This window comes from Triticum aestivum, chromosome 4A (genome assembly GCF_018294505.1).
Source record: "Triticum aestivum cultivar Chinese Spring chromosome 4A, IWGSC CS RefSeq v2.1, whole genome shotgun sequence".
Lineage (NCBI taxonomy): Eukaryota > Viridiplantae > Streptophyta > Magnoliopsida > Poales > Poaceae > Triticum > Triticum aestivum.
In genome coordinates, this window is record NC_057803.1 from 623,570,561 (window position 1) to 623,597,036 (window position 26,476).

Here is a 26,476-nt window from a genome sequence, read left to right on the forward strand (position 1 = left end):
GGCCGGAGGAGGAGGGGGAGGGGCCGGCCGGAGGAGGAGGAGGGAGGGGCGGTGGGAGGAGGGCTGCCGATGGAGGAGGGGGCGGCCGGAGGCGGAGGGAGGAGGGCGCGGTGGGAGGAGGAGGGAGGAGGGCGCGGTGGGAGGAAGAGGGAGGGAAGAAGGGAGTACCTCGGTGGAGGACGGATGACGGCGGCGGTGGACGACGGGTATCGGTGCAGGCGAGAGTGACTGAGAGGGAGAGTGAGTGAGAGAGGGTCGGACACGTGGGGAGGATAAGGTAGGGTTAGTAGTAGCGCAGGTTCGAGAAAAGCGCTACAGCTAAGGAGAATAGCAGTAGCGCTAGGCGAGGATACGCGCTACTGCTAAGTTGGGCTAGCCATGTGCGCCCAGTTCAAACATAGCAGCAGCGCTTTTGCTAGTACGCGCTACTGCTAAAGTTATAGCAGTAGCACGGTTTATTTATACGCGCTGCTACTAAGTAGCAGTAGCGCATGATTTTGTCCAGCGCTACTGCTAAGATGTTGTGTATAAGGTTTTCCCTAGTAGTGTACGCGGACGACACTATCATATTTATGGAGCATGACCTCACAAAATCCAGAAATATGAAGCTCATCCTTTGCCTTTTCGAACAATTGTCTGGCCTGAAGATCAATTTTCATAAAAGTGAATTATTCTGCTTTGGTCGAGCCAAAGAAGACCAAGATATTTACAGACAATTGTTTGAGTGTGAAATGGGTTTGTTGCCATTTCGCTACCTAGGGATTCCGATTCACCATCGTCGGCTTTCCAATAAGGAATGGAAATGTCTCTAGGATCGATTCGGAAAGAAACTAAGCTGCTAGAAGGGTAAGTTGTTGTCTTATGGAGGACGGTCAATGTTAGTTAATTCGGTGTTAACTAGAATGCATATGTTCCTTCTTTCTTTATTTGAAGTGCTAGTAGGGGTGCGAAAAAGGTTAGATTTTTATCGATCTCGCTTCTTTTGGCAAAGTGATGAGGCTAAGTCCAAACATAGACTATCCAGATGGGACATCATTTGCAGACCAAAGGACCAAGGAGGATTAGGGATCGAGAACTTGGAAATTAAGAACAAATGCCTGCTTTGCAAATGGCTATATAGGCTTTCTACTGAATCTGAGGGCATGTGGGCACAGATTCTATGTAACAAATATCTCCATTCTAAGTCCCTAGACCACGTCACTGTTAGGCCTTCGGACTCACCATTTTGGAAAGGGTTAATGAGAGCGAAAGACTCTTTCTTCCGCAGAGTGAAATTTGTTGTTGGAGACAGTACATGTACCAGATTCTGGGAGGATACTTGGCTAGGAGATTTGCCTCTAGCTCTTCAGTATCCAAGATTATATAATATTGTACAACGTAAGGAAGCTTACGTTGCTACAATATTACAATCCTCTTCATTAAAAATTCAATTCAGGAGGTCCCTTGTGGGGGAACGTTGGGGTTCCTGGTTGCATCTGGTTCAAAGGTTGATGGATGTTCAGCTTTCTGACCAGCCTGACACGGTTCATTGGAAGTTAACTAAGACTGGCGTGTTCACAGTGAAGTCTATGTACCCGGATTTAATTAACTCTGGCCCAATCCCGAGATCTATTCACATTTGGAAAATTAATTTGCCGCTGAGAATCAAGATTTTCATGTGGTTTGTCCATAAGGAAGTGATCCTGACTAAGGACAATCTCTTGCAGAGACGGTGAGTTGGTAGTTCGCGATGTTGTTTTTGTGACCATGATGAAACAATCAAACATCTCTTCATTGGATGCCCACTAGCCAGGATTCTCTGGCACACAATTCATATAGCTTTCGACATTAGCCCTCCAACTAGCATAGCCACGTTGTTTGGGACTTGGTTAGCGGGTCTGGAGCCTATTAATGTGGGACGTATTTGGATTGGAATATGTGATTTACTCTGGGCTATATGGAACTGCAAAAATGATATGATCTTTAATGGAAAAACTTCACTAAATTTTTTGCGGGTCATCTTCAGAGCAACTACATGGATCCGTACGTGGTCGTTACTCAGTACTACGGACTGGAGGGAGCTCTTGGTTACTGGGTGCAACCGATGGGAGACGGTAGCACGGGATATCTTCAACCGGTTTGGATGGCGGTCCACTAATAGGATAGGTGTTTAGTCACTGGGTCCTTTGACATGCCGGTTGTGGCTTGATGTTCCTTCTGTTTTTTCGTTTGCTTTGCTTGCTCCTTTTGCGAGCTGTGCTGGATTGCAGACTTTGATACTTTTTGTTTTGATTTAACAAAATGGCTGTATACATCATTATGATGCAGAGGCGGGGGTATTCCTCCTTTTCCAAAAAAAACCGAGCCAGCCCACCGCAAGGACAAAAAGAGGGGAGCGAGGGTTCCTTGCTGCAGTCCCTTCCGGTGCAAAATCTGATTCGTGAGTCCATAATTGACCATGACCTTAGTGGAAGAAATGAGGAATAACGCTGAAATACATTCCCACCAACGCGACCCAAAATCTCTGAATTCCATTTACCCTAGCGAAAATTCCCAAGATACCGAGTCAAATGCCTTTGCTAGATCCAGCTTGAACATAATGGAAGGTACCTTCTTTGGCCTGAGCACCTTAGTCATGGATTGCACATAAAAAAGTTGTCATTTATGGCGCGTCCCATGATGAAAGCGTTATGACATTGGGAGATGAGGGTGTTCATAAATGGCTGTAACCTGATGGCAAGAATCTTAGCTATGATCTTGGCAAAGCAATGAATGAGACTGATAGGTCTGAAATCTTGAGGCTTATTAACACCATTGTGCTTTAGCAGCAGCGCTATCACAACCGAGTTGAGCAGGTAAATCATTTGTGTGTTCTTCTAAAAGTGCATAATGGCAGCCATGAAATCAGATTTGATGGGGTCCCAACAAGTTGTACAAAAAATGTCCCATATGTAACCATCCGGCCCAGGGGCCTTCTTCGGATGCAGCTCGAGATCGCATAGTTGAAACCCCAGAATTTGGAAATTCAAAGCAGCCGATGTAGGGTGATAGGTGCCCAGTAGATTGTTGAAGTGTTCCCTGATGCTATCTTGCTTCTTGTTTTGATCAATAAGATCCACTCCATCAGTGTTCAGAGAAGGTATGAGGCTTTTCCTCCGGCTAGCAGTAGCACTCAGGTGGAAGAACTTGCTATTGCAGTCTCCCTCTTTCAGCCATAAATACCATGAACCCAAACCCAAAAGCATCATTTTCAACTTCCCACGAACACATGCTAATCCCATGACAACACCCTTGCCTCTCTAGCTACGTCAAGATGGAGAATAAACTAGTTTATAACGAGCATTCGTAAACTTATGTTTGAGAGAACAAGGAGGAGGCCCAACATCTTAATTTCTTGGCCGCGAGAGGAGTTTGTTGTGGAAATTCTGAAACGGGTCCAAGGCCGGATGTACATCTGTCCATGCAGCCTTAATCACCTCATGTAAGCCTTCTAGCTTAGTCTAGAGGTTTCCAAAGTGAAAGCGTCCCTACAGTCTGAAATTGAATGGTAAGAGAGGAGCAGGGGCAGTGATGAGACGCCGAGGAAGATAGCCCCTGAAGGATGACATTAGGGAATGTTTCACCGAATTGCAGGTTATATAACATCCTATCTAATCTGACCAAAGCACTATTAAATTGTTCGTTGCTCCATGTGCACCTACGGCCAGGCATGTACATGTCTTATCTTCCACGGATGGAGGGCTGCTCAAATTAAAGTCTCCCAGGATGACAATGGGACAGAAACAGAATTCATACATAGCAATCGCGGATTGGCCAAGAATGCAATACTACTCATAAGTATGAACTTGGAGAATAAACATTAATGAAGTGCCAAAGAACTCATAGATAACAAATGCAGATCAGTCAAGAATGAAATCTTGTCAGTAAACATTAATCAAGTGCCAAGAAGCGCATGTCGCTCTGTTGATGCATCTGACAGAGATGAGGGAAGGAGAGGGGCGTTCACCACAATGTCATCGGTCCAAGCGAACTACAAACCACCACTAAGCTCCATCATATGGAAAAAAAGAAAAAAACCGGTGAAATCGGAGCACCAATCTCAGACACAGAGTTCTTGGCCGTGCTAGAAAATATGGTGAGATTGCTGATTTCATAACGAGTTCGATCAGAAGATGAACCGCTAGCACATTATCATCGTATCATAATAACAAGTTTGGTTTGGACAACAAAGTTTGGTTTAGAAAACAAACTGGTGCTCGATCGAAATATAATGTTTCCAAATATCAAACTATGCATCACGGTTTCTTGATTTCATAACGAGCAGTCTCGGTAAACCAGTTCAAAGAGAAAAACATAGAGTCGGCTGTCCTCCGATCGAGTCCCGGACAGTGGCGGAGCCAACATTGTAAGTTTGGGTGTACAGATCTAAAAAAAATAATTTGAGTCACCAATTTCAGTTTGCCCCGCTCCTCTTGATATATACATATTTTATAATAAAATTTTATACTTAATATACTGTTGTGTTAAGGAGTATACTTCTTTTATGGGAAGGAGTATATTTTTTAATTATTTAATTATTTATTATATATTTGTATTGTATGTTATTTAAACATACTTAAGTGTTGGAATGAACTTAATTTATACTTACTAACGATTTTTTAATTTTTTTGATAGTTGTCTAATTTATGTAGTTCATACATATGTATGTCAGATATCTCTAAAACATATGGTTTCACAAATATTATAATACTGGTTCTATTATATGGTTAGGAATATATATCTGTGGAAAATTCTAGAGTGCAATATACTTGTTTTTGAAGCACCCGTGTACAAATTTGACAATGTATTTAATAATATATGTGAGGGATACACAATGTACAAATTTAACATTTTTTTAAACCATATGGTTTAACTATATACTCATTTTTTAAAAGAAATAATGGATGTAAATCTGTACACTCATATTCTCACCTAGCTACGATCCATGGTCCCCGATCACCACTCACATACAAAGACGACTACTACTAGTATTACTGAAACCTCCATCTCCGCATGAAAACTAAAACGAATGAGTTGCTGATCTCACATAGATCCTGCCAGTACGACAATCTTGAAACTGGATTTACCGTGGCGTTTAGATTCCCGCCACCGCCGCGCCGTCCTCGGCTGCGCCGCCTGCCGCCTTGACGGCCGCTCCGCCGTTCGCTGCTTCCTGCGCCGCCTGCATAGCCTCCGCAGCAGCCGCCTGCGCCCGCGCCACCTCCGCCTGCGCCGCGTCGAGGGCGAGCAGCTCCGCCTGCTTGCCCTGGAGGCGGCGGGCCTCGTCCTCCAGGTTGGAGTTGTAGCCGAGCGTCATCACGTTAACCTTCATGGTCTCATTGGCGAGGAAACCATCCCTGTGGGGCTTGACGCGCTTCCCGCTGCGCCCCATCGCCTCGTCGCCGGGTGGGAGTCGCGCGCAGGGACGGAGGGGTGGCGTGTTTGGTGAGCGGGTGAGAGCGTGGGGATGGAGACGAGAGAGAAGGGGGGATGTGGGTCGGCTTATATAGAGATGGACGTGACTAACGTCCAGCCAGTCGGATGTTAAGCACCAGATCCGAACATAGATCCTAGCGTAACTAAATCACTTGTCTAACAAGCACATGTGCATGCAGTCTGGGTACAGAGCATGCAGCCAGCTCATGCAGCATCTTGTCATCCCATGCAAACCGTTGGTTAAATATGCCTTATGAAAACAGGATGATGTCATCAAAAGATTCTTTTTATTCCGAAACTTCAAAATACTTTCTAGCATAAACAGTTGGTCAGATTGAAAAACCGCTTTGACATAAAAAAATCGTCACGACGAGACCTTCGAAACTAGATCCCATGTTGATATATTCCGACAACATTTTTTCCGGGGCAAAAGTTATCAGGCCCAGGCCAAGTAAGTTATCACGTCTATGGTACATAAAAATTACCGTCTTGTTTATATAGAAATTATTGGGGTATAAAAATGGTCAACCAACCTTCTCCTCATGTGCAAATGAAATAGAGGACATAATAGTTGGTGTCATCCTAGATTCCTCCTATTTCAAAACTCCAAAATGTTCCGTAGCTCAAACCATTCGTCCGATTTAAAATATATTTCACATAAAAGTTTTGTCGCAACTAGACCTTCGAAACTAGATCTCATGTTGATATGTTCCGATAATTTTTTTCGGCTCAAAAGTTACCACTTCTGGCCTAAGTAAGTTATCATGCATGTGCTACATATGTTATCATGTTGTTTACAGAGATATTACCGGGGCATAAACCTGGTTTCTCTAACCTTCGTATCAAGTCAGGTTAAAGTCACCGCAAGTTATCACGTATACGATGTGTATAGTACCAAACTATTTACACGAAAGTTATCGGGGATATGTTTTCAAACAACCCCCTCGCCACAGTTATCATGACCAAGGAACATAAAGTTAGCATATCTGCGATGTGTGAGTTACCATGCTGTTCACACAAAAGTTACCAAGAGATATTTCATCAACCCCTCTCCCTCCCCATATCAAAGTTATTAGGACCGAGGCACATAGGTTATCAAGTCTGCGATGTGTGAGTTACCATGCTATTGACAGAAAAGTTACCAGGGGATATTTCATCAGCCACCCCAGCCAACAGACCCCCACCCCCCACCCCCACACGCACGCGCGCCAAAGTTACCAGCACCGAGGTACATAAGTTATCAGGTTAGCGACAACCATGCTATTTCATCAACCCCTCCCCTCCATATGCCAAAGTTATCCGAACCGACGCACATAAGTTATCAGGTCTGCGATGTGTGAGTTACCATGTTATTCACATAAATGTTACCGGAGGTATATTTCATCAAGTCAGTATGTCAGTTATCATTGTGCATATATTACCATGCATTCTACACAGAAGTTATCAGGGGTGTATAATCAACAATTATAACCCTGTGCAAAAAAATAGTTACCGCAGTTCAAACCGTCTGTTTGTTTTTAAAATCCATTTTCACAAACAAAAAATCCATCCCGGCAAGACCTTCGAAACTAGATCTCATGTTAGCATGTTTGACGACTTTTTTTCTGGGTCAAAAGTTATCATACATGAGCTAAGTAAGTTATCAACTCTGTTATTCGTATATTACCATGTTATTTACACAGATATTACCGAGTATATTTTCAACAACTATTTTTATGGGTCAAAGTTACCGTGATGTTTGTACATAAGTTATCATGTCCAGGATCCTGTATTACCATGTTATTTACATAGATGTTACCAGAGTAATATTATTTGTAACTTTTTCCATGGATCAATGTTATCATGGTGTTTCTACCTAAGTTATCATGTCCGGGGCGTATATTATCACGTTATTTACACGGAAGTTATCAGTGCTATGTTTTCAACTATTCTTTTCCACGGTCAAATTTACCGTGTGTTTGTACCTCAGTTATCAAGTCTGGAAACCTATATTATCATGCTATTTACACAAATGACAATACTAACGTCCGATCGTTTCGTTTCTAATCAACATAACCGAACGACGCGGTTCCTACTATTTCATTCCATCACAGTACAAGTAAACTTAGTTTAAATGATTTAAGTATGCATGCATACAGATGAGACGAAATAGCTGACATTAGCCATGATTCAATGGGTTAAAAAACTTCTTCCCCGGGTTAAAACTTAGAGCAATTCCAACGGGGCGACCTATTTCGTGCGAGGGCGTCCGTTTGGGTCGGCGCGGACACAAAAGTCGGCCCAACGCACCGACCCAAACAGACACGCGTCCGCTTTTCGTCGACGGGCGACTCATTCCCGGCTCATTTTTGAGCCGGATTTGCATTGGCGCGGACACGAGACGGACGCGTGCGCGCTCGCCTTCTCCTCCCCCCGGGCCCGCTGGTTGGTGGCACATTGGCCTCTCCCCATCCAACAGCAAACCCTCGCCCGCCTCCTTCGTCGCCGCCGCCGCCGCCCATTTTTTCCGATGACTCTACCAGCTGTCGGCGCCACATCAAATTTTTTGTCTACGTAGAAGGCTTAGCACCTGTATAAGGTGAAGCATCGAGAGGGGCCTAAACCAAATTGCTCTTGCATCGACATTAGTGAGATCAGCTGGCGGTAATAAACGTGCATGTTTAGCCCATTGCCTAACTCCCCTCCCCGCATACAACATTTCTCTCCTTCTTCATTCAATGAGCTTGTCTCTATAAAAAATGGTATCTGCCTATAGTACTAGTACATGCGAACAGTGTACCTACTAGCTAGCTAGTACTAGCCATGCATGCTGCCAGCTGCTGCTGCATGTTAGGGCATCTCCAGCCGCGCCTCCAACAGGCCCCCCAGGCCACTTTTTCGGCACCGGCGCCGAAAAAACGGCCCAGTCGTGCCCCCAGGACGCCGAAAATCGCCGATTCGGACCTTTTTTCCGCCCGGCGGTCACAGGCCGAACCCGGCGCACTGGGGAGCCGTTGGGGGCTCCGGCGCTAGGGAAAAGCACGTCTAGCCCACACCGACAGGGGAAAAGTCAAGGTTTTCTTCCCCGACTCGCCTCGCACCCCCCGCGCCCTCGGCCACCACTAGCTGTATCCCGGCGACGGCCGCCGCCCGACTTCGCTAGATAGCCATTCCCCGCCGGAAAATAGCAGTGCTTCGCCGCGGCAGCCCCTCCCGCAACAGCTGGGCGTTTCCAGTCGCAGTTTCCGGCCGCGGAGGCGCGGTTTAACGGCGGGTTCACGGCCACCGAGCGCAAGGTGTTCGGCGTTTTGCCCGTCTCGGCAATGGACTCGGATGAGGAGGAAGAGCTCGCCGCGCTGCTGGACGAGGAAGCCGCGGCCGACGTCCAGGAAGAAGAGCATCTGATGGTGCTCGCCGCCCTCGCCCAGCTGCTGGCGAGCAGTGAAAAGTCGCGGCGAGGTGGCTCGGCGCCGGGGCGGGTGAAAGCAAAGAACCGACATCGTCTGCAAGGCTACTGCATGCTTTACCCCGACTACTTCGCCGATGCTCCACTTCATGGCGAGAGAACATTTCGGCGCCGTTATCGGATGAGCCGAAAGCTCTTCCTCAGGATTGTGAATTCCATCCGGGAGACAACTACTTCAAGTGCAAGATGGATTGCACGGGCGCTCTTGGATTCACCTCCATCCAGAAGTGCACGACAGCGATGAGGATGCTTGCATATGGAGCTCCTAGTGATTCACTCGACGACTATGGGCGCATGCCCGAGTCCACCGGCATAGAGTGTTTCTACAAGTTCTGTCGGGCAGTGGTGGCATTGTTTGGGCCACAATACTTAAGAACACCCAATGCGGAAGACACTGCTCGGATCCTAGCCCAGAATGCAGCAAGAGGATTTCCTGGGATGCTTGGAAGCATCGACTGCATGCATTGGAAATAGAAGAACTGCCCATTTGATTGGCAGGGGATGTACAAAGGCGCCAAAGGCGGTTGCAGTGTGGTGCTTGAGGCGGTAGCCACACAGGACCTTTGGATTTGGCACTCCTTCTTTGGTTTTTGTTGAAGTATTTTGTTGATAATGGAAGAACTGCCCACGCAGTGTAGTATTTTGTTGAAGTATTTGATTTTTCTGTGATGAAATATGTGATAAGAAATAATTGTGTTGATAATTGAACGCCGAGACACGGCGAAACCACGCCGAATATGGGCCTATTCTCGGCCATATGGGCCGTTTATTCGTCGAAATTGGGCTACAAAGTGGGCCAATTTCGGCGCCTGGGGGCGAGCTGGGGGCGACGACTGGGCGCAAAACCGCCCCCAGCGTCGAGTGTATCGCCGGCTCGCTCCTAGGGGGCGATTTTTATGCGTCCTGGGGGGCCAATGACTGGAGATGTCTTTATGCCGCTGCTCCTTTGTTTCTATTACACACTGGTAACGTGTAGCATCGGTAGATGTATTCACATGGAGGAAGGGGGGATGGACAAGGACAGCACGTAAAAGCGCAGCGACATGGTGTGGTAGGACCGCCGCCCGATCGGGATCCAGCGTTGCGTGATTTCGTTCTTCTTGGAAAATCGGCAAACTATTCCAGCCGTCAGATCTTGATTAGCCAGCTAACCACCCACTGCTCTGCTTCTTTATTTTTTCTCCGCCTCGTCTCCTTCGGTCCTTCCTCCCTTTCTCCCCCAAATCAATCGAGAACCCTAGCTAAACCCCAGTCTCCGGCGAGCGAGCGCGCCGGCGGGGTCGAGCCCGCCGGTCAAGATGGGCGGCGGGGCGCCGCGCTCTACCTCGGCACCAACGCCCTCTGCGACGTCGAGGGCGGCCACCGGGCCATCGTCTTCGACCGCCTCGAGGCCGGGGGTCGAGGGCGGCCACCAGGCCATCGTCTTCGACCGCCTCGAGGCCGGGGGTCGAGGGCGGCCACCAGGCCATCGTATTCGACCGCCTCGAGGCCGGGGGTCGAGGGCAAGGTAACCAACCGCCGCTCAACCTTGCTCCTCGGAGGCGAGCGGCGCCATCGCCGCCCCGATTTGTCCGGTTCCGGCCTTGATTTCTGGTCGCCCTTGGCGTTGCTCTGTGCAGGTCTAGGCACCCCGAGGGGACTCGCATCGTACCTCATCCCGTGGGTGGATTCGAGAGGCCGATCATCCAGGACCCAATTTCGTGGAGAGCACCTCCGGGAGCAGGGGTCTCCAGATGGTAACCTCCTCCTGTCTCGATCCCTCTTCACCTAGCACAGATGCTTGATTTACTGCTTACCTGCGTGCTGAATCCATGTTTGGGGCCGACCAAGGGGTTGGATTTTACTTGGAAATGCCGTTGACAACCTGGAAATGTAGTCTGAAACAGGATAGGGCAACATTTTAAAGTGATTCTTAGCAATTTGGGCAGGCTGGATGGGCTCTGCTACATGTAAATGGTTATGTCATTGCTATTTCTGAGCATATTATGTAACTGTAGCATCTAAGAGGGTTGCATACATCTTAACTGTTTAGCAATTTAGGCCAATGGATGGGGTCTTGTACATGTAAAGGATTTGACATTCTCATTTCTCTGTATATTCCGTAACTGTAGCCCCTGCCATGGTTTTCACTTTCAGTGAGATTTTGTTGAAATTCACTGAATTTCAGTAATTTCAGCAGACAATGAAATATTACGTTTCGGCCAAAATATTTCAACAATTTCAGTATAGCACAACAGTTCCAAAAAAATTCAAAATATTTTTTAAAATTTTCAAATTTTTAGTTGAATTCAAGTGAATATTTCAGTCATTTGGCTGAAATGGAAACTGAAATCACTGAAATTCACTGAATTTCAGTGATTTCGGTTGGTGTTGAAATTTTTCTGAAACTTAAATTGAAAACCATGGCCCCTGCACAAGGGGATTTGACACATCTGAATACCTCATGGAGAGGCTGATCATCTACAACGTCCGCACATGATCCAACCTCGTGGAGAGCACCTCTGGGAGCCAGGATCTCCAGATGGTAACTTTCTCCTGTCTTGATCCCTCCTCACCTAGCACAGGTGCGTTATTTACTTCCTACCTGCGTGTGAAATTCATGTTTGGGACCGACCAAGGGTCTGCTTTTAGTTGTCCATGCTGTTCATATTCCGCAAGTGTAGCCTATAAGAGGATCTGGTTCATGTCAAGTGATTAGCTAGCAATTTGGACAGGTTGATGGGATCTTGGTACATGTTAAGGGTTTTGGCACTGTTATTTGTTAGCATATTTTGTGACTGTAGCCTGTAATAGGATTGGACACATCTGAAATGTTTAGCAATTTGGAAAGGTGGGTGGGGTCTGGTACATGTAATGTGTTTGCCATTATCATTTCTAGTCTCCAGTTTCCATGACAACAGCTGCTACGGCATACCTGGCATTGATGGAGTCAATTTATGTTGATTCATTTGGATTTTAATGCAACCCATGTCAGTTGATCTATGAAATCCTACAACATTGTAGCCTATGGACTGTCTAGTGTCAACTGCTTTGTAAATATGCATTTTAGCTCATTTGCTTTTAATCTATTAGCAGTGGTCACCATTATATATTGCCTGAGAATAAACATTTCAACTCATTTGCTTTGAATCCGTTAACAGCAGTCACAAGTGATTTTTTTTTGCTTCATTATTATATGTTACCATGATGATTTAAGACGGTTAGCTGATGCTGAACAAGTTATATCATTCTGACTTGTTAATTTGTCAGTGATCATGCACTTCTTTTCATTGCAAAAGTAGCATTTACACTACAGCTTGCACATATTTGATACGGCTTGATAATTTGGGCAGGTGTGAATTGGTCTTCGTGTTCTTACACGACCCATGCCAGAGAGACTTCCAACTATGTACAAGACAGGAGAATTAAAATGAGAGAGTGTCGCCTTCAATTGTTCATGAAACACTCAAAGATGTGGTTGCCCAATACAATGCCAGTCAGCTAATCACACAGAGAGAGGTACAGCTTCACCATGTTGCTGTGTGCTATAGTTGAGAATAGCTGATCTTACTTCGAATATATTATTAACCTATCCTTTATGTAATGGCAGGCTGTGAGCGCGGAGATCAGGAAGATTCTGACAGAGAGGGCCAGGATCTCCAGATGGTAATGCTCTCCTGTTTCGATACTTATTCACTTAGCACAGATGTGCGATTTAGTGCTTACTTGCATGTCAATCCATGTTTGGGACTGACCAATGAGTCTGATTTTAGTTTGCCATGTTTATATTCTTCTATAATAGCCTGTAAGAGAATCGGACACACTCCAAGTCATTAACTAGCAATTTGGACATGTGGATGGGGCTGGTACATTTAATGGGTTTTGCCATCATCATTTCTGAGTATATTCTGTAATTTTAGCCTGCAAGAGGATCAGACGCATGTTCAATTGTTTAGTAATTTGGACAGGTGGATGGTCCTACAGTATTGTAGCTTCTGTCTACTGCCGCGTGAATTGATATTTTACCCCAGTTCATTTTAACCTATTTTTGTGGCAAGTTGCTTATAACCGGTTCACAGTGGTCACTTGGCATACATTCGCTTCATCGTTATATGGTGACCCTGAATAAGCATTTTAAACTCATCTGCTTTTAATCAATTAACAGCAGCCTTTGCAACTTTGGTAAATATATCAGATTACCAAAATATTTTGCTTGTCAATATTTGGCACGGCCTATTGCTTCTTGCTTTTCCTGGTTGATAAAACTAATAACTAGGAGTTCATCTTCCAGATGGTAAGAGCACTGAATGTAGTCATATCAATAATAATATTTATGAGAAGTTTAATATATATTGTTGAATTGATCATGCCAAATATCCGCGTGATAGATTAGTACTTGGTTATCCTACTATATGGATCCTATATAATTTCTATATGTATTAACCTCTTCCTGGGCAAGACCTACATGTGTAATGGTTTGAACTTTGAACAAAATTGCGGTCTGTAGATAGTCAAATGTGTCCTATTCTGATGGTGAAATTGAATCTGCTTTTATTACATGCTCTTTTATCACTCCAAATGGTGAATCTAATTTACCTATTCATGACTAAATCTTCAATAATTTGTGTGAAAACAATAGTTGCTGTATCTAGTTTTTTTTGCCATCATATGACCCTTTACGTCTTGCTTTTGCTTCTCTAATTTTGCCATATTCATGTCTTTTCCTTTGCTGTAAGCTGCAAGTGACTAATTTGTTGTTTATGTTGTTTACTGGGAAAAGTCAAATATGTCTTGCGACCTGTTCTGCCATATGGATGTCAGGCTACATCTAGCTTTTGTGGTTTTATTGGTGTTGCAGATGCTGCCACTTTGAGTGGTTATGGGGTGGAACTCACCCTTAAAAACCCCTGGAATACTAGGCCACGGCTAACACTGCTATAAAGAAGGGTAACTCTGCTTTTACTAGCTTAGCTCTTAACAAGCAAGAGATTCAATACATGATTCTCTGTTAAAGCTGGTATGGCCCCTTGAAAATGAGCAAGTAAAAAAAACTTACACATACTTCTTTCTCTGAAACAAATCAGTTGGAGGACAAGATCAGCCGTTTTGTCTTTTGGTTGCTTGATGGTGTTTGAGTATGTGTGGGCGGACAGGGGTATCATAGACGTGTAGTTGACAGTTATGTATGTACTTTCTTGTGCGTTATATACTCAGCATGTTCACCAGTTGTAAACTTTTTCCTACAACTGGTTTAGTTACTCCCACATGCCGAATCAGTAACCACACCGGGTTGAAACATTTTCCCTACATCTGGGTGTAGTTATTCCGACATGCCTAATCTCATGACTTAGAGAGTTGATAGTGCTAGTATGTGAGATCACCTAGTTGTATATGAGACATGGGTGTAAATGCACTGGTTTGCAAGATCAATTTTCCATATATGTTTGAACATAAAAAGGAGTATGTCCAAAATAATGCATGCCCCCTAAAAGATAGTAGCAATATACTACATAGGTGGTTTTACTTACTTTGTACCTCGGCCACGTACTCCACGATGTGCTTTATACTCTATGTTGTAATAGTTGGCATGTGGGAGTAGCTACACCTGGTTTTAGGAAAAAATGTTTCCTACAGATGTGTACATATTTCAAATCTTAATGATCCTTGTTATGTTCCTCCCTATGTAAGTAAATATATTTCAAGTCTTGATGATTCTTATTACGTTTTTTCAGGTGGTGCACTGTAAGATCCTAAAACTGAGGACCTCATTCAATAAGTCAGAGCTAAATGCTGAGATAATGTCCTTCAGGGATTATCCATTGTCATCAACAGTACTGGATACAGTCAAAGGTATTGTTGGCCATTGTTTTTTAACTCTATGATTCTGTCTCTCACAAGTTATAACCATACATCATGATGGTATAGAAGCACCACTTCTATAACTGTACAGCTGCTCCACACCCCAGATGTGGGTCATCAAATGGCACATAGGATCCTTCATGCATCAGATCCTTTAAAGTCGTTGCAGGAAATTGAATTCCGCAGTATAGTTTCTTCACTATCATGAATGAGGGCCAATGCTATATGTGGATCCCTTTTAAACCTTCAGCTATGCACATAAGTAATGACAATTAAATAATGTGCGTCTGTAAAGGTTTTGTTCTCAAGGAAGTTCATTTGAACTACTTCCACTGTTCCAGATGCAGATTATTAACAACAATTTTTTGATTGTACAGCTTGACGATTTAATCAAAGGTGAAATCATAGTTAATCAGTGAAGGGTGCAGCCTGGCAAGTCATTAATGGCTTTGCACGATGCTTTGATTAATATCGGGGATTTTGATCTCTATTTGTATGTTCTGCCATACTTCCTCGATGATGGTGTTTTTGATTATTTACTTCTTTTCCTCACCTTGATGAGCTAACCTTGAATATGCCATTTGTGTTATGCCCAATGTGGATTTTAATCAGTGTATCCTGGTCACATGATTCACCTTGTTACTTAAATCATAAGTTCTAGTGGATTTTGCTGATTTAGTTTGCTGCTAAACAAATTTGTAATGCTATCATTTTAAGAACCGAGTAGGTGTAAGTTGTGATAATCCTCTTATACTGTTTTTCTTTTTCTTTTGCACAGCCTAATTTATGTTCTTCATCCGAGTGGATCCAACTTCGCTGACACACTCATCGATGCATCCACATTCTGCACGAAAATCATAGTTGTGATCAGCCTTCTATGTTTGTATGACCTGGCTATTGTTCAGTACTTAACCTTGCTGCATACTTGTTTTCTTGCCGGTGACTGATCTAATTGCAAATATTGACACATTGGTGAACTTATGTGACGGTATTTCAATCATAATACATTGCTGTTGGTGGTTGTACATTCCAAGATATTCTAATTGATATTACTGCTGTTGTTATCCATTATTTCATAGAATTCACCAAGTGCATAAATAAACGGGTGCTCCTAAAATGCATTTATTAGGTAGTAATTAAGTTTGTATACTTACTCTCTGTAGATTAAATGATTAATTTGGAGGGGTGGGTGGGCATTATATGTGTGGCTGATATCATTCCTAACTAAGATCCATATGATTCTTGACTGATGTTTCTTTATCTGCAAAGATGAAACCGGTCCTTAGTTGAGACCTAGTACAATTTTACGGGAATAGTATTTTCAGATCTCAAAGATTCTGAAAATATTTATATGTGTACATATAATTATGCACATAGATGTGGCTTTTCATCAATATATCTTCTCATCCATGGTGTATACAAAAAGACAATACATTGGTAACAAAATTCAAAATAGTCAACTTTTGCTTTATTTTAAACCACATGCTTGTCTTTTTTGGCATACAAATCAACAAATGATTTATTAAAATTCTACATGTATGCAGGAAACGTCTATGTGTGCTATAGATATTTTTTTTGGAAGTTTTGAAACTTTTTATCATTTTCTATTTTTGAAAACACCGGGCTTCAAGTGACCCAGGAGCTAACATTGTCTCATTCGTCTTTAAAATTAGAATTTGTGTTAGATCCTTGGTTCTTCTCAAAAAGTTGTTCTGCATGTATTAAGAAGTCACGGTATAATACAAAAATAATCCTGATGTTTATACTGGTCATTCATTCTTACTGCATGGATTGTATACGTTCCTAGATGTTATGATCTGCACAAGATGTTTTACCAACACCAACTATTATTCATGTAGAATCTGTCAATTTGTTGCAGCTAATGTGTAGATTTCTGCTTTTCATTCTAATACCTGTCGAAATTGTTATTGTCTTTTCATTTACCATTTGGTGGCTGTAATTATGGCAAATCATCTAAAATGCTGATTTTTGGTGTTGCTCATTCAACAGATGGAGTGACCAATCGTCTTAAATCTTTGTCAATCACTCTCGAGGTCGATAGATCAGATATGATCTACAGTGCCAAGGATAAGATTCAAGACAATGAGCATATCCCTTCATGCCAGTAGGGATACATATTTGGATATAGGATGCTGGAGGGCTGCAGCACCGTGAAGGACAACATTATTCTGCATCCTCCAAGGTATGCATATTAATGTTAGCGCCAAGACGCCAGGTGGCAATATTGTGACGCTAGGTTGAGAGCTCAGATACTATGAAAAATGTGAAGAAGATTTTCAATGCAACATGTCTTCAACAAGATATGCAACAAGTCGGCATTCTGAATAAGGGCTTGTTTGTTTGCTCGGGATCCCTGCCCTTTCCCTGGGGTCAGAAGCCCGCGTATGGATTTAACCCTGGGAACCTACCGGTGTATTTTGGACGCCATCTCAGCAGGAGCATGCCGCCCAATCTATGTGGCTTCTGCACCGTTTCCACCCTCCATGGGGCTCCGCTGCCACCTTGCGATGCCTCCGCTGCCCATCTAGACTGCTAGGATTTGATCTCTGATCCTTCTTTGCACAACTGAATGTCCTTTGGCTCCTTCAACTAGCGCTTACTACTCTTTACTTCAGGAATCATTACTGTTCGTTTATGGACATTGGTTGTTAGCTTTTTGCACAATTCATTGAGATTATTATGACCCAGGCAATCTGAATTTCTGAAAAGAAAAACCATTGACGGCCAAATTGCTTGCGGTTCTGGATCCCTAGCTCACGATTGACGACGGCGGCGATTAGTCCTTTCTCCAGTTAACGTTGCAGCTGCCACGTGCAAGCTCTTTATCCTGTGCCTAGAGGAAATGGTGCCGCACCCTATCCACCACTATGAGGATGGGGAGAGCGAAGGTGGGCATGGCGCTTAACACTGACCAGATGAGCACCCTATGGCCGCCAAGGGAGAGTAGCCTTCCCTTCCAGCCCGTCAGTCCAGACTTTATGCAATCAATAAAGAATTGCAAGTGCACCATTCGGATACGCGATAGCGTGATCGGCGAACCTAGGTAGGTCATGGGTAATGTAGATCGCCACCCCCAAACTCAGCAAGCACCTTGTCTAGGTTGATATCATCACAGCGGATGGGGGCCACCGTCGATTTTTGTAGGTTGATGTGCAGCCCTGTTGCCCGCCTGCCAGAATGTAGGATTGACAATGGCAAACTGATCTCGAATCTCTTGGGATTTGTGAAGATAACGGCGTTGTTGGCATAGAGGCTCACGCACAGCTTGACCGTCTTGTCCGTCAGCGATGGCCAAGATAATCCCGTGTAACGGGTCGATTGTGGGGATAAATAGGAAAAGGCGACACAGGTCGTCCTGTTGCATTCCACACTTATGGAACATCTTCTTGGCTGCGATCCCATTGAGCAAGAACGTTGAGGAAGAGGTTGACAGGGGCAACTAACATGATTAATAAGGAGGTACACCATTCAAACGCACACATGATCATGCCGGCGAGCACAACCAATAACCCAAGGGAGTCGCTGTCGATCACTGAACCACAAAATCCTACATAATATAACTACTCCTAACTCAAACCGGCTGAAGGCTGACCGCTGTTGAAACTAATGGGGTGAGCTAACATGATTAACTACTTGGCCACCGGGCCCTCATCTTCGACAGCCTCGAGGGGATCAAGGACAAGGTAACCGCCTCTCGCACAGATTCATGGATCTCGGCCGCCGGTGATCGTGCGATGTGTTTGCTTGCTCCCTGCTGTGTTTTGCGCGATTTGACGGGTTCCTTCCCTGTTCGATTTCTGGTCGCCTTTGGGCGCTGCTCTGTGCAGGTCTACCTCGAGGGGACTCACATCGTCATCCTTTGGTTCGAGAGGCGGTCATCTACGACGTTCGCGCACGACCCAACCTCATGGAGAGCACTTCCGGGGAAGATGTCATCTCCATATGGTAACTTTCTCCTGTCTCAATCCCTCCTCACCTAGCACAGATGTGTGATTTACTGCTTACCTGCGTGCGAAATGCCGAAATCCATGTTTGGACTGACCAAGGGGTCTGCTTTGGAAATTCTGCAAGTGTAAGGGGTCTGGACTGAAGTGTTTACCAATTTGGATAGGTGGGTGGGGTCTGGTACATGTAAGGTGTTTGCCATTATCATTTCGGAGTGCCCAGTGTCTAGTTGACAGTTATGTATGTACGTGTGGGCAGACGGGGGTAGACTTGTAGTTTGACAGTTATGTATGTACTTCTGAGTTATATACTCAGCATGTAGGAGTAAGCATAAACCTTTTTCCTACTCCCACATGCCAAATCTTAGGCAGTAACAACACCTGGTTGAAACATTTTTCCTACACCCAGGTGTAGTTATTCCAACATGCCTAATCTCATAACTTAGAGAGTTTGTATTGCTAGCTCTGTTTTTAAGGCGTCCCGCCTTGGACGCTTAGGCGACGCTTAGGCGCTAAGGCGCCCCGCCAGCGCCTTACAAATATGCCCGCCTTAGGCGCTTAGGCGTCGCCTAGGCGATAAGGCGCCCCCCCCAGCGCCTTAGATCGCCTTACCGCCTTAAAAACATAGATTGCTAGTATGTAAGATCATTTAAGACAATTAGCTGATGCTGCACAAGTTATATAATCGTGACTATGTGAATTTGTTACTGGTCATGCACTTCTTTTCCAAAGTACTCCCTCCGTCCCAAAATAAGTGTCTCAACTTTGTACTAACTTTACTTATTTTGGGCGGAGGGAGTAGCATTTACCCTGCAATTCCTTGCATATATTTGATAAGTCTTGATAATTTGGACAGGTGAGAATTGGTCTTCGTGTTCTTAGTTTCTTACACAACCCATGCCAGAGACTACCAACCATGTAGAGGACCGTGGGGGATAACTATAATGATAGAGTGTTGCCTTCAATCATTCATGAAACACTCAAAGCTGTGGTTGCCCAATACAGTGCCAGTCAGCTAATCACACAGAGAGAGGTACAGCTTCATCATGTTTGCTGTGTGTACATGTTTTCCATGATATATAGGAGATAATAGCTGGTCTTACTTGACTTAACAGTTGAAGTGATTACCAGTCTCGGCTTTGGTAAAGAGTTCACTCATGCCATTGAAACTGAACAGGTTGCTGCACAGGAAGCTGAGTGTGCCAAATTCATTTGTTAGAAGGCTGAGCAGGACAAGAAAAGTGCAATTATCAGGGCACAGGTAAACAAAACAGGAAATCGATATTTTCCTTTCACACGACTTCACCTACTTGTCATGTTGATGGTTCCAATCATAGTTACTGAAGGCATATTGTCAGTATTCTTTATGTCTTTAAAGCTTCATCATATATTTCATTGCACAGGCACATTCCATTTGTTGAGTTTATGACACATGGTTTCCATACGACTTCACCTTTTTGTGGTGTCCATAGTTTCAGATTTTCAGTGGAGGCATATTGCTAGTGTTGTTTATGTCTTCATGTCTTCATATATGTCAGTATGTCACTGCATTTGCTGAGTTCGGGAGCACTTGAGCCTGACTCTAGTACTTTTGTACATTTCATGATAGCTGATTGCCATGTCCATAGTTAAGTTTTAGAATTTCATTGGTATGTAACATAGTTTCAGACTTTCAGTGGTATGTTCGTATGACTGAACATAGTTTCAGACTTCCAGTGGTACGTTCATACGACTGAATATAGTTTCAGACTTCCAGTGGTATGTTGGTATGTTCATCTTACTGACCATAGTTTCAGATTTACCATTTTCTATGTTCAGTGTCACTTCAAGTGGTAGTTAGTATAGGCATATTGTCCGATAAGAAAAAAGAGTATAGGCATATTGCTGTTTATATCTTCATAGCTTTGTATATTTCCTTGCATTTGCTGAGTTTGGTTGCACTTGAGCCTAACACTGGATGTCTTGTACATTTCACTTAGTTTTAGAGCACCTGATCCAAATACGCCTGTTTGTTTAGTTGGATGGCCACATGCATGCATGTATCCCGCCTGTTTGTTTAGGCTTTAATGAATTCATTCATTCACGGGTACGTTGATTACAAAGGACAGACAGCAAGCCCTCCAGCCCACCACTCAATTGTAGCCAAGGCCCATAATGAAAGAGACATGGTTCAGCACGTCGGCCTAGCCCACGATCGCATCCTCTCCGTTTCTTCGTCCTCCTAGCGACGAACAGATGCAGCCGCATCCACGGATGAACTGGACATGGCTGGCAATGTGTACCTATATGAACTTTTTCTGCCAAAAATCAAGGTAGGGCCGCGCCTCACGTTGCCCTACAGGGTCCTCTGCCAGTGCGTGAAACAATAGAAATTTCTTGCCAATACCTATATATTTTTAATAGAGGTTAGTCTGTACAAGGAGGCAGGGCCAAGATAGCCCAGAGAAATAGGGGGAAAGTAAAATACCTATTTATCAATAATTTTTTTAGATATGTATAAATACAAAGCCACTTTGCTTTGTATTAGCTGAAGAAACAAATAATACAGTGACACTGCACTTTATTTGTATATATGTTGACGAAACAATTACAAAGACACTTTATTCCTATATATACGCCAGCGAAACTTTTACAAATGCACTTTATCGCTGAAGAAACAAATAAAAAGGCACTTTCTTTATATGTATGTTGTAGAAAGACACTGACACTTTATTTGTACATATGCTAAAGAAACAAATACAAAGGCACTTAAGCAAATACAAAGGCACTTTATTTGTACATATCCTGAAGAAACAAATACAAAGGCACTTTATTTGTACATATGCTGAAGAAACAAATACAAAGGCACTTTATTTGTATATAACGTGAAGAAACAAGTACAAAGGCACTTTATTTGTACATAAGCTAGAAAAATAAATACAAAAGCACTTTATATGTATATACGCTGAAGAAACAAGTAAAGGCATTTTTTTTGTATATACGCTGAAGAAACAAGCATGAAGACACTTTATTTGTATATGCGCTAAAGAAACATGTACAAACGACACTTTATTTATTTTTGTATATAAGCTGAAGAAACAAATACAAAGGCACTTTATTTGTATGTAACTTGAAGAACTTTATTTGTATATAAGCTGAAGAAACAAGTACAAAGGCACTTTGTTTGCATATACGCTAATAAACAAATACAAAGACACTTTATTTGTATATATGCTGCAGAAACAAATACAAAGACACTTTATCTGTATATAAGCTGAAGAAACCAATAGAAAGACACTTTATTTGTATATATGTTGAAGAAACAGATAAAAAGACACTTTATCTGTATATAAGCTAAAGAAATAATTACAAATACAGTTTATTTGTATGCTAAAGAAACAAATGCAAAGGCATCTTTTGCTTGTATATAAGCGGAAGAAACTAATACGAGTATTGTCAGTGAATGAAAGTGTGCAGCTGAGCTGTTCTGGGCTGGTTCTGGTTCGTCGCCCTTGGCCTCCCCTCTTTCCCTCCCTCTTCCCTTTACCCCCCTACTCCGTCCAGTTCCTTTTGCCACGCCACCGTTGCGCCTCACCCAACGTCAACTCCGGTGCTCACCCCACAAGCAAGTACCACCAGCTCCTCGTCCTCCTCCTCTGCCCAGTCTCTACTACTGCAGACAGTACAGTGAAATTGGTTCAAAAGGTAAGTAAATTAAGGTGATTGATTATCATAAGGGGAAGGTTGGACGAAGGAGTAATGGGAAGGAAAGTGAAAGATGAAACCTTACATTTTTTTAAGTAAGTAGATATAGAGATGGAGATAGAGATATATAGATATAGATATATAGATAGTGTTATAGATATAGATATAGACAAATATAGATATAGATACAGATATAGATATAGGTGTAGATATAGATGTAGATATAGATATAGATATAGATTGCTAGGCACTTTTCATTTGTATATATATATAAGAGGAAGAAAGTAATATGTGTGTTGTCTTCTGGGCTGGTTCTGGTTCATCGCCCTTGCCCTCCTCTCTTTCCCTCCCTCCTTCCTTTACGCCCTCTCCATCTAGCTGCTGTCGCCACGCCACCACCGTGCCGCGCCCAACATCAACTCCGGTGCTTGCCCCACAAGCAGGTACCATGTTCTTCTCGTCCTCGTCTCTACTACGGCAGACAGTGCAGTCTCTCTTGCTCCATGCTGCATCCATCGACCATGGTTTAGGTCTGGCAGCGATCTCTCTCATGGGTTACCCAGATCTGAAAACCAGGCTGCAGCTGGGATCCCGGAAATATTTGACATGCTAAGCTTACTCGCGACTTTACTTGATATGGATATGTTAAGCAGGACCCCTACTCTTTTGTGGAAATTGAAATGCCGCATCTAGTTTGAGAATAGCTATTTAGGCTGCTTCATTCCACATCTAGTTTGCTTCACCCTAGGACACTTGGCTACTTAGATTTTTACAAATCTCTGCTCAACGTGCATCAGTTCATACACCTACCACATACTACCATGGAAGTACCTGAATTTATGTTCTTTATACTTGTTTTTCTTCAATTAATGAATCTGACTTGCTTGATTACTCAAAAATTCTAGTATCTTATTCTCACACTCGGACTGATTTTCGATTAATCTTCTTCAGGGAACAAGTGCAGGCCAGGAAGACAAGTAGACAACAACGACACTCTATAGTTAGGCATCCAGGCTCCAGATTAACTAAATGGAGGGCTGTGCCTGCATCGAGCAGTTCCGGCGAACTGACGAGCTCCTCATCAAGTACCAGTACATCTCGGACTTCTTCATAGCCCTCGCCTACTTCTCCATCCCACTCGAGCTGATCTACTTCGCCAAGTCGGCATCCTTCCCCTACAGATGGGTGCTCCTCCAGTTCAGCGCCTTCATAGTCCTCTGTGGGGCCACCCACCTCATAAACCTCTGGACCTTCACCAAGCACACCAGGACCGTCGACATCGTCATGACGGTAACCAAGGTCACCACGGCCGTCGTGTCCTGCGCGACGGCCCTCACGCTCATCCATATCATACCTGATTTGTTGGGTGTCAAGACGAGGGAGTTGTTCCTCAAGAAGGCCGACAAGCTCGACAGGGAGTTGAGCCTCATGCGATCGCAGGAGGAGACCGGGAGGCATGTCAGGATGCTCATCCATGAGATCAGGAGCACGCTTGACAGGCACACCATCCTCAAGACTACTCTGGTTGAGCTCGGGAGGACGCTGGGTCTGCAGGAATGTGCTTTCTGGATGCCGTCGAGGAGCGGTTCGAGCCTTGAGCTAACTCATACCATGCGCCACCACATCCCCACGGGCTCTTCTGTGGAGATTAATCTCCCTGTTGTCAACCAAGTCTTCAGTACCAACCGGGCTATTATAGTGCCACATACATCTCCTTTTGCGAGGATCCACCCTGTTCAAGGGCGGCATGTCCCACCCGAGGTGGCTGCTGTGAGAGTCCCGTTGCTGCATCTTCCAAACTTTCATCCTGAGCTTTTGGCAAAAAGCTACGCAATTATGGTTTTGATGCTCCCATCTGATAGTGCAAGGAAGTGGCTTGCTCATGAACTCGAGCTCATCGAGGTTGTCGCCGATCAGGTTGCTACTACACTTTCCCCTGATATTTTTAGAACACCATTTGTCTTGAGTTAATTTAAAAAAAACCTCTTCAAAGTAGAATAATCAATAATTTAATGTTTGTTCACTGCTGCACACTGAATAAATGATATGTGAAAACTGCAAACAACAAGAAATAGCTAGCTATACACCGGTGTAGTGCATGAAACCATATGCAAGTCTTGAACACTTTGTACACATCTTGAATGGAGTGGAATGCAGGTTAGCATGCTCCCTGCGACAACCATGTTTGTTGGTTAGGTATATGGTGTTATTTCATAATTTGCTTAGAGGATATATCATATATGTTCAACTTCTGATGCAGGTTAAGTCAAGCATAAGTTATTTCCTTAGCTTGGGTACTGTAAGCTTAAATTTATTTATAACTACATAAATTAGCACTGTGTTCAAGCTACACATCAGTAAAAAGAGGAAAGGAATGCAACAGTACAATATTAGGAAAGATGTGTAGTTAATAATTTTTCTGATGAACATAAATCAACCTTCTCTGTAGTTTTTCTTTTTCTGTTTTTCAGTCGAAAAGCCATGTCAAAGAGTTCTAACAGTGTGCTCCTCTGAATAACTGCTACCGGCACTTTGTTTTCTTTTAAATGGACCTGGGCGTTAAGCCCAGTCCTACAAAAGGACATTCACAAAAACTTACCTATATATTGATATACATGGTGTATTAGCATGCATTCTGCATGGATTAGAAAAAAACTAGGATTCTACAACTTTTTTAATGAGATCATATATGGTACTCTTCTCAGGTAGCTGTTGCCCTCTCATGCGGCAATTCTTGAAGAATCAATGTGAGCACGTGATCTACTGACGGAGCAAAATGTCGCCCTGGATTTAGCTCTGCGAGAGGCTGAAATGGCAATACATGCTCGCGATGTCAACAGGGTGGGGGTTGAACTTGTGGGGCCTGAGGACGCAGACAACCTCGCTACCATCGACTCATCTGCTTCTGCAGCCAAGGTGCACAACGCCAAGCCATGATCGACGAGTCTGCCCCAACTTCGCCCGACACCGATGCGTCACTTCTACCCACCAAGAAGTACTCCTTGATCCAAATCCTACTCTCTATTTGCCTTTGCTTGCACCCTATAGGTGCCCCAAAGTCCCAAACTGTTTCCTTTGCTGCTGCTGCGACAGCACTATCTATCTGAACCTATGTAGTTTAAATTTGGCCCTGCTGTGTGCAATCTATCTGGATTTGTGCTAAGTTATGCTATTTGTCTAGAAACGTGTGCTTAATTACCTTGTGGTGCATCTCGGTGCCGATGGCGAACACAATGCTATCTTGATCTCTTGGTATGTTCGTGAAAACTGCAAACAGCAAGAAATAGCTAGCTATACACTCCTGTAGTGCATGAAACCATATGCAAGTCTAGAACACTTTTGTAGTTCTCAATTTACAAAAATGTTTGGAATTTCGAAATTTATTCATCGCTTCAAAAAATGTTTTTGGAGTTTTCTTCATGTTCTGAAAAACGTTCGGAATTTATAGTTTTGTTCACATTTTTAAAAATTGTTTGCATTGTTAAAAAATGTTCGAAATTTCCAAAGAAAATCATGCAGAAAAATAACTGGAGTTACGAAATTTTGTTCGCATTTTCAGAAAATGTTCACATTTTCAAAAAAATGCTCTCACTTCTAAATTTTGTTTGTGTTCTGAAAATAGTTTACAATATTAGATTTTGTTAATTTTTATAAACAAAATGTTCTGAATTTATAAATTTGTTCGTTTTTTAAAAAAGTCTGGAGGTTCAAATTTTGTGTGTTTTTCGAAATTTGTTCAGAATTTCAATTTTCTGTTCTTGTCTTTTCAAAATTTTCTGTAACAAATTTATTCATAGTTCTGAAAAATGTTCTTGTTTGCAATTTTTGGATTTTTTAGCAAACTTTAAGTTTTACCAATGTCGTTGTTGTTTCTTTTACTGTTCCGCTGCTAATTTAGCATTGGATCTAGTTGGCCGCACTGTTTGTTTTTCTTCTTTCTTTTATTTTCCTTTTTGTTTTAATATTTCAATTTATTAGCTTCTGTTTTAATGTTCATGTTTCAAAAATTGTTTGGAAACCTAAAAAACCTTTGTGTTTTTAAAAAAGTTCAATTTTTAAGAAATGTTCGTGTTTTCGAAATTCTGTTCAT

At 43.2% G+C, this 26,476-nt stretch overlaps 1 protein-coding gene across 33 annotated transcripts; it reads left to right on the forward strand.

Moving 5' to 3' along the window:
* The first annotated feature begins 10,083 nt into the window (after positions 1-10,083).
* Positions 10,084-25,666, forward strand: LOC123087683 (probable ethylene response sensor 1). 33 transcript variants are annotated; one of them, XM_044509760.1, is made up of 12 exons: positions 10,084-10,406; positions 10,519-12,397; positions 12,489-12,544; positions 13,737-13,825; positions 14,611-14,728; positions 14,804-15,018; positions 15,115-15,230; positions 15,516-18,703; positions 19,559-19,735; positions 19,880-19,963; positions 23,338-24,303; positions 25,092-25,666. In XM_044509760.1, exons 11-12 carry the CDS (start codon positions 23,416-23,418, stop codon positions 25,122-25,124), a joined length of 921 nt encoding a protein of 306 aa, XP_044365695.1. In that variant the 5' UTR covers positions 10,084-10,406; positions 10,519-12,397; positions 12,489-12,544; positions 13,737-13,825; positions 14,611-14,728; positions 14,804-15,018; positions 15,115-15,230; positions 15,516-18,703; positions 19,559-19,735; positions 19,880-19,963; positions 23,338-23,415; the 3' UTR covers positions 25,125-25,666. The 33 variants fall into 33 exon arrangements, with proteins under 33 accessions (XP_044365695.1, XP_044365692.1, XP_044365680.1 ...); XM_044509757.1 differs by lacking the exon at positions 13,737-13,825 and having other exon boundaries at positions 15,516-15,620; positions 16,748-18,703; XM_044509745.1 differs by lacking the exons at positions 13,737-13,825; positions 14,804-15,018 and having other exon boundaries at positions 15,516-15,725; positions 16,748-16,940; positions 18,586-18,703.
* The last annotated feature ends 810 nt before the right edge of the window (positions 25,667-26,476 follow it).